The following is an 8719-nucleotide window of genomic DNA, read 5'->3' as shown; positions in this document are numbered from 1 at the left end:
CGGTGCTGCCATCACCAAGACAGCTCCGGCGGGGCTCAGCAAGGCCACACCCACCTGTCTGTCAGGACGCAGAGGCCCAGGGCCCCCTCTGCTCAGCAAGTCAGGGAGAAGGGGCCCGACCTAGATGTTCTAGTGGGTGCTCTGAGGAGGCTGGACGCCAGGCCAAGCTTTAATGAAGAATCCAGTCCCTTCGGGTTCTAAACATCAGCCCTCCGCTCCCGAGTAAAGTCATCAGAAGAGCCGACAGCCCCCTCTCTTAACTGCTGAGTGAGTGGCTTACCTTACTGACGAGAATGTCTGTAGCTTCAAAATGGCGTCCATACATTTTGGGAGATTCACCTGGGATGGGTTCTATTTTGACACAGACTTCTTGTCCTTTTTTCGCAACATCCACTTGTTTATGGTTTACTTCAATACTTGTTACTATTCCAATGTCAACAAACTGTAAAGAACAGAAACTGCAGTGTGAGCAGAGGCCCTCTGAGTTGTTTCTATCCTGCCCTCTGCGTGACAACTGCCGGAGGAGGAGGAACAGCAGGCCCAGAAGCCCCGGGTCAGAAATGAGCCTGGGGTGACCGGCATGGAGAACAAGGGGGCGAGTGGAGAGGCAGGGAGCCCACGTGGGGTGGGCGCTGTGAGCCACCTGCCCTTGGCCACAGTGAGGGGAGCCAGAGCACCACTGCTGCCTGGATCCTCACCCAGGAGAATATGAGTGAAAACGGAATCTAGTTTGGCTAAAGCCCCACCAGGGACCCCTGCTGCCAGGAAGTGTCCAGCTCAGCCCACTGAGCTGGTGGAGGAGCGATGAGCCCCAGGGGCAGCTGAGTCACAGTGCGCAGAGGACGGTACTCGGGAACCAGGCCTCCTGGGGCACCTTAGGGCCCCAGCAAGTGACAGCAGGCTCCAAGTGCCATGCAGCAAGGACAGGACCCAGCCTGAATGGGCTTCTGCCGACCAAACGCCAGATAACTGGGTACTGAGAGAGATGAACCCTTGTGTACAAGATGCCTGAAGGGAAGGAAGTCCAGGGTGGGGGAGAAGGTACAACCACTGCCCAGGGCAGGACAGTGAGTGGTTAAACTGGGCAAACTGTCCCTGATGGAGATGCTGAGTGTCCTTCCCAGCCACGTGGAAACCACCAGACAAATCCAGGCTGAGGAGCCCTCTGTGAAACTACTGGTCTGGACTCTTCAGAAAGGATGGCGGGCTGTTCCTGATCAAGACCGAAGCGCTAATAACCAGACTCCACATACCTGGATGGAGCCCTGGGCAGGATCAGCAAACAACATGACCAGAGACATTTGGGGCACTATCGGTGAAGTGTCAATGAGAACTGTGAATCACAGGATTTACTCAATGTTACTTTTCCCTAGGTATGACGCTAATCCAGAGGAAAGATGAATGAGTGTTCATTATTCTAGTCTGAATTTTCTCCCAGACTCAGAAGTACGAAGGTCAATAATTCTGCAGCTTTCATTACGTCAAGCACTGACACCAGGTGCTGAGAATCCACACTGATAAGGAGCTGCCATCGAGGAGTCAAGTACAGGGAGGGACGAGCTCTGCTGGGTTTTTTGTTCACTCCTGAACTGCCAGAACTGCTTTAAGAGAAGACTTTTCTAAGTACACCCAGAACTTACATTTTTGCTGGGCACGCACATGGGTGTCCCCTGCTTCACCTGCCCTGCTTCCACAGTCACGCCCATCACTATCGGATCCCGAGAATTGAAGATAAACTGAGGGAGGATCTTTATCTTGCAGGGGAATACTGCTATGTGCCTGCAAGAAAAAAGTACAACCCAAGGATTTTTCAGCTTACAGAATCCCTTAAGATGCATGAAAAAGCAAGCACCAGTGACTCTTGAGATGTCTCCTCCCCTCGGGGGAGAGCAACAGGGAGGCTGGCCCTCCCGCAGGTCCTGCTGGCCAGAGCCCCACCCACATCCCGCCTGGACCGGGGGGCTGGCGAAGGGCTCTTACCGCTGACCCCTAAAGCCCTGCCCACAGCCTACCAGGTGCTTCCTGCGCTCTCCCCGAGGTCACCGGTGCCTCTGCCTCAGTACCCACCCTGATCAGGGCTCTTCTTACCCCCCAACCCCGCCCCAGGCGTCTGGGCTGCACCCTCCGTTCTCAGATCAGCTGCCTCCCTAGCCACACCGTCAAACTCAGCTCGCCTCCCTGAGGCTTTTCCCTGCTTTACCCTGCATCTCCCAGCTTCTCCCATGTTCTCTACTAGTCCTACCCCTGAGCTCCAAGAGAAGGGACCTGCCAGGGTCGCCCTTGGAGCTCTGCTGGAGGCGGCGAGGCTCCTCACGCAGGGCCCTTCACTTTCTAATTCCCCGCTCACGCTGGTCCACGCGACCCCAGGTGAGGACTCCCAACCCATTAATGCAACCTAGGTCTGCCGAATGGAAAATAAAATACTGAAAAGAAACGTTACAGAGAACGTGGGGTCACACACTGCGTCCCAGGCGGGCGGGGTCTGTGGCAGCTCGTCACCGTGGGGCAGCAAGCGCCACGCTGCTGATGCCCACACACCTGTCTGCGACTGTAGGCCGGCGCAGCAGCAGCTGCATCAGCACAGCTCCAAAGCAGGTAAAACTACCAACTTACTTAAATTCTTCTTGTTTCTGTTTCTTGTAGTCTTGTCTGTATTTCGTAAAGGCATCAAATAAATGATAAATAATTTCTGCACTAAAAATTCTAACTCCTAAACTATCAGCCATTTCTTGGGCATCCCGTTCAATTCTCACATCGAAGGCCAAAATCACTGCATACCTAAAAGGTTAAAACACATCAAGGGTTACTGGATGAAATATAGACCGAGTCTTAACAGTCCCAATCAATCAAACAGGCAGCATGCAAGCCTTCAGTGCAGAGGAGAAATGACTTACTGAGGGTCGTGTTCCAGCATCACCGAAGCCTTCATGACGTCTTTTTTGTGGACGGGCCCAATGTTGATCCCTGCGTACTGTAAAAGGGGGTTCCCAGTTCAAATGCCTGTGTCAGGTGACAGGACAGCCCCCCAGACAGCGCCCCCCACCGAGTCCTGGGGAGTCGGCCCCATGACTTACGGGCACTTCTGATGTCTTCAGAAATTCAAGGAGAGCTTCCAGAGATCCCAGGGTCGAGGCCTGGACGTAGACGCCTTTCTCTTCTAATTTGATAGCGTTCAGTGTCTGCTTTAACTCGTGGATCAGCTCATCCTTGAGAAGAAACGACATTTGACAAGGTTATAAATACACCGCTATCTCAGCAGCCTAGAATTAAATCGTTTCTCTTTTTGATTAAGTGTTCATCTGAAAATATGAACCCAAGGCTGAGTGCGGGCAAGGCATGGTAAACTTGTGCGGGAAGGGAAGAAGAGACGTGGGTGCAGACCTGAGCTGTGCCCATCTCACTTCGGTTAGGCTGACTAATGCTGGAACATGTGAGACCTTTGCACCACCTGGCAGAGTAGATACAAAGCAGATGGATGAAAGGAATGACATCATAAATAATGATGTCATTATTTATGGTACAGGAGTCCTAAGCCCAGCGGGTTTGACGGTCAAGACCCCTCATCTCAACAGTCCTTTATCACTGCTCCATACAAGGTGGAGAGATTTTGATCAGAGGTCAGTAAAACCACCCGGTCGTTGCCATGAAAGACACACAAGTCCACAAGCCTCCTGGAGACTGGCTAGAGGGGCACCCTGCGCTCACTGGCCGACTCTGAGCAGTGACTGGGTGCTGCCTCCAGAGCAGCTGCCCCAGCACACGGGAGCCCCGTGCTGCCAACAGCGGGGTTTTCTCTTCACAAGAGAATAAACAGTCATGTCTCAGCGTTTGCTTTTGTGAAGCTCTGCTGGGCTCATGTGTGCCACCTACTCCTGAAGACAGGCAGACGGGCTTTACAATGACCTCTAGAACCCAGTAAGAGATTCGTTAGTTCTGTCTATATGACTGAGTGAAAGCGGCTCAGACATGTCCGATCTTTGCCACCCCATGGACTGTAGCCTGCCAGGCTCCTCTGGCAATGGAATTCTCTAGGCCAGAATAGTGGAGTCCGTTGTCATTCCCTTCTCTAGGGGATCTTCCCAACGCAGGGACTGAACCCAGGTCTCCTGCATTGCAGGTAGATTCTTTACCATTTGAGCCACCAGGGAAGCCCAGTCTATATATATAACTGAGTATCTTAAAAAAATAAATCACGAATGGAGAACTTCTAGCTTCTGATTCTTCTTTTTTTTTCGATGTGACCCATTTTTAAAATCTGTACTGAATTTGTTACAACACCGTTTCTGGGTTATGTTTGGTTTTTTGGCCATAAAGCATGTGGGACCTTAGTCCCCCGACCAGGGATTGAACCTGCAGCAAAGTCTTCACCACTGGACCACCAGGAAAGTCCCTGGTTCATTTTTTAAATAAAACGTTCTAACTTTAATGTATATAAATGATCACTTATGCCAGTTTGTGGTTATACAAACGGAAGTGATTCTGAACCATCAACCATTTGTTCAGAGACCCAGATAAGTCTCCATGAAGACAAAGGTGCCTATTTTATTCTTCATTCCCAGCAGTGCCCTCCTCACACAAGAGACAACACAAAACATCACTGGAGGAAGAAAGAAATGAACTCACTTTAAGAACTGGGACTTCATCTTCTTTATAAGCCACGAGGAGGGGTAAACCAGCCAATGTTTTTTCCAGGTCCTTTCCAAGAATCTTTACCCCCTGAGCTGCTTCTACCTCTTTATGCTTCTCATATTGGTTCTACAGAGATCAAAACAGTTGTTACTACATTTACGTGAAAGGTGGCTAGCAGGGGACAGGATGACAGAGGATACTGTCATGACTCTAGGACAGGCAGAGTTCTCTAAAGTACATGCAAAAAGCAATAAATACAAATCAAAGACTGATAAATTCAACATTAAAAAGCTAAGTAACTTTAATTCCCAAGATACCACAGAATGAGTAAACAAATGAGTCACAGCAGAAGATGCCACAATACATACATACAGTTACTGCTGGTAACTAGATAGCTGTGTGGAACCAAAACAACGTGCATTTGAGTTTTATGAGGAACTCTGCTGGCAAGTAAGAAATTTCTCAAATCTCTAATAGAAGGTCCTTTCTGTATGAAGACACCCGGAATTAAACCCTTGATGGGTGCATGTGTGTATTACAGCAGCTGGCTCTCAAAGGGAGGAACAACCCCAGCAGAACTTCTCAACATGGTGCAAGTGCTGCGTGCCGACGCTCACCACCCTGACTCACCTTCACTCTTAACTCCTTCATAGGGGGAGGTAACAGGAGGCCTCGGATCTGCGTGACGATAGGCCCTTCTACTCCGGGAACAATAATCGTGTCTCCTTCCTTCAGACGCCCATTGATCAGTATTACATCAATAGTCGTGCCCATTCCCGGGAGAGCCTTAACCTAGGACACATTGTTGCAAAGGGGGTGAAACACAGACTACAATGACCCGCACTGATTAAATTGAGAGCAATCCATGGCCCCACCCGAAAACCCTGCTTGGGAGGTGGCGGGGGGCGGGGTGGATTAAACTGAATAGCTGGCATTACCTCCATCACCTGGGCTCTCAGCTCCTCACACTGGGCAAGCCTCTTACTCAACATGGTCTGAGTCAACTCAACAAGAAGGCAGATCAGACTTCCCATGCCATCGCCAGTGTGTGCAGAGGTAGGTACCAAGGACACAAAAGTGCGGGGATCCTTATTCTCATAGAACAAAGCTGCATTCAGCCCCTAGAGACATAAAAAGCAAAGTCACTGGTACAGGCCAAGCTGGGGAGGAAGGCCTCTAGAACAGAAGCCACCAACTGGAGGCTGGATGAACAATGGCTCTTCATTCTGAGAACACCTCACCAACACCTAGACCACATGTGCCCTGTACACAGTACAGAAAAGTGGTTCCCTTCCAAGTCAGCTTGGTGTTTAACAAGTGTTTGTTTAAGTGTTAAAAATTCAGACTGCAACGAGAGGTCTTTGAAATAAAAGAATTTAAGGAGAATGGAGAAGAGAAAAGAATGAAAAATGCTAAATGCCATTCATAGGGAAACAGAACCAGTACCTATCAAAGTACTGGCTTGATTATAAAGACAAGGCAAAAGAAGAAAAAATCTCCTGTGATGTGGTCTCTTGTAAAGAAGGGAAGCTTTCTGACCTGCTGTGCAAATTCCACAATGATCGCCTTGGCCCGCTCCTCAAATTCATCTCTGGTGTTCTTCTTCTGCTTCTTCAGAGTAGCGGCCACGTCAGAGTCAGGGCTCTTTTTCCAATCATACAACCTATCAATCTAGAAACGTTTTTTATGTCAGAAGCATCTCTAAAGCACTCACAAAGCTCAACAAGTTAATAAATAAGGTTAATGTAAAAGCTCCAGGAAATCCGAATGTGTATCACACACATATGGAAGAGTGTGTACTACTCAGACATTTCATGGAACCGAAAGTCCCGATCATATGCTTAGCTGCATCCCCTCTTAATTAGAAACTGAAGTACCACACTGCCCACTGGCTTCCAACCAGTTCATGAGAGGCTGCCATTTATTCAAAAATATCCTAGGAACATTAACATATGCTGGAATTCCAAAATGGTTAAATAGCTGACAGAAAAAAGGATTAATTACAGCCAAGTACCATCACCAGGAAAATGACATATGAAAAATACAGAAGACAATAATTATTTCCTATCTCAGAGAACACCCCATCATTAACTGTTTTATTGCTCAAATTAGGGTTGAATCTGTTTAATTAAATAATCTATTTTCTCTCACTTTTCAAGAGTGATAAATGGGTATAAAGAGGAAGATTATTTAATAGTAAAAACAAAAAAAACATACTATGTTGGCTCAGTCTAGGGTGATAATACAAAGGTAGCAGACCAATCTGAATGCCATCAAGAAGGAAAATCAGTAGAATTAGACCCAGAAATGACAATGATGAGATATAATTAGCATCACCTCTGAGCCACCAGGGAAGCCCCCCAATTAGCATCCAGGGGCCTTAAAACAGTTGTTATAAATATACAGTTGTTATATATATAAAATTATGTAAATGACTTTAAAGGAAAAGCATGTAACCTGTAGAGCTAAAAAGTGTGTATACATATATAAAATCTGAACTAAAAAGAAAAAATCACTGAACTGAAGCAGATGACACAATGCTAAAGATGAGCAAATAAGATAAAGCAAATACAAACTACCCCAACTGAGGCATGCAGGAAAAAATCGTGGAGAAAAAGAAAACTTCAGTAACTTCTACAAAACAATATTAACAGAAGTAACTCAGGGTCTAGAAAAGCTCTAGAATTCTATCAAACACTTAAAGAAGAATAAGAGAGCAGAAAAATAACTGCACAAATAATGACCAAGAACTTTCTAAGGAAATCAAACTGAAGCAGGATAAATATAAAGAAAACTATTACATAATCTCACTGACAAAATTCTTAAAAAGTCTTTTTAAAAGCAATCCAACAAATCCCACATTACACACTGTGGAACAAAGAGTGACTAGAGATAAAAGCCAGAAAGTGAAGACAGTGAAGGAAAACAGAATTTTTTTAACCTAGAATTCTGTATCAATAAAACTATTTAGAAAACATTTTACCTGTGATAATAAAAACACAGTATGTCTAAGCAATGTTTTTAATAGTGCTAGGCAGACCTTTAAATGTTTGTGTTAGAAAAGAAAAAAAAAAATATGTGAAAGCTTCCATTTTAAGAAACCAGAGAAAGAACAATGAATACAAATGTAACCAAAAAGACAAAAAATAAAAAATAAAAATAAAAATTACCCCCTGAAATCAATGAAATACAAAATAGACAAACAGTACAGAATATCAATAAAACCGAAAGCTAGTCCTTTGAAAGACACAGATTTCTATACTAACAAAAGGAAAGTAAAAACTAAATAAAACTGAGTTAAATAAATAACTCAGCTTACTTAAACTCCATGCTCATGTGGCTTTACTAATGAATCCTATCAAATACCTAAAGAAGAATATTTCTACACAAACCCTTTCGGAAAACAGAGGAGGAAATACTTCTCATCTTATAAGGTCATTATTCTGAAAACCAGACAAGAGATATTAAAAGAAAACTATATATCAAAATCACTCACGGAGAGACACAAAAATCTTCGCAGATAAAAAAGCTCATCAAATCCAGCAAAACATAAAAAATATACTCTGCCCAAGCGGGTGTTGCTCCAGTAATGAAAAGTTGGTTTACTGTTTTAAAAAGGAGGTAAAGAACAAATGGTGCCGGACCAACTGTGTCCACAGGCAAAACGCTGAAGAGACGCACGGATCTCAGACCCTTCACAAAAACGAACTCAGAAGGGATCATCCAAATGTAAAACACCGGACTCTCAAACTCTTTAAACAGGACAAAACCCAGATGACCTTGGCCATGGTGATGACCAGATGAAACACCAAAGGCATGATCCATGAAAAACAGAACTGATAAATTAGACTTAATTAAAAAGTTTGTTCTGTGAAACAGAGTAAAGAAAGTGAGATAACAAAGCACAGATAGAAGAGAATACTGGCAAAATAACATGTGGATGAAGGAACAATATCTAAAATATACAAATAACTTTTAAAATTCAACAGTAAGTAAACAAAGAACCCAATGTTTAAAATGGGCCAAAATGCTTAACAAACACTTCACCAAAAAAGATATATAGATGGCAAATAAGTACATGAAAAGATGT

General features: G+C 45.2%; 1 protein-coding gene across 2 annotated transcripts in view; it reads right to left on the bottom strand.

Moving 5' to 3' along the window:
- The window catches only part of EIF5B (eukaryotic translation initiation factor 5B), a 128137-nt gene that overhangs the window by 53627 nt on the left and 65791 nt on the right, over positions 1-8719 (bottom strand). Inside the window, exons 15-23 of one of the 2 annotated variants that reach the window (XM_010829639.1) lie at positions 6169-6300; positions 5568-5750; positions 5260-5421; positions 4624-4755; positions 3075-3206; positions 2895-2971; positions 2614-2778; positions 1641-1779; positions 281-442 (exon numbers count right to left, since the gene is read on the bottom strand). In XM_010829639.1, the coding sequence (XP_010827941.1) occupies positions 281-442; positions 1641-1779; positions 2614-2778; positions 2895-2971; positions 3075-3206; positions 4624-4755; positions 5260-5421; positions 5568-5750; positions 6169-6300 (1284 nt within the window). The remainder of the gene's footprint in view (positions 1-280; positions 443-1640; positions 1780-2613; positions 2779-2894; positions 2972-3074; positions 3207-4623; positions 4756-5259; positions 5422-5567; positions 5751-6168; positions 6301-8719) is intronic. The other variant, XM_010829640.1, reaches the window with a different exon arrangement.

This window comes from Bison bison, unplaced genomic scaffold, assembly GCF_000754665.1.
Source record: "Bison bison bison isolate TAMUID 2011002044 unplaced genomic scaffold, Bison_UMD1.0 scf7180017864508, whole genome shotgun sequence".
Classification (NCBI taxonomy): Eukaryota; Metazoa; Chordata; class Mammalia; order Artiodactyla; family Bovidae; genus Bison; species Bison bison.
Note: the sequence above shows the minus strand (reverse complement) of the source record. Positions and strands in the feature narration are given on the sequence as shown.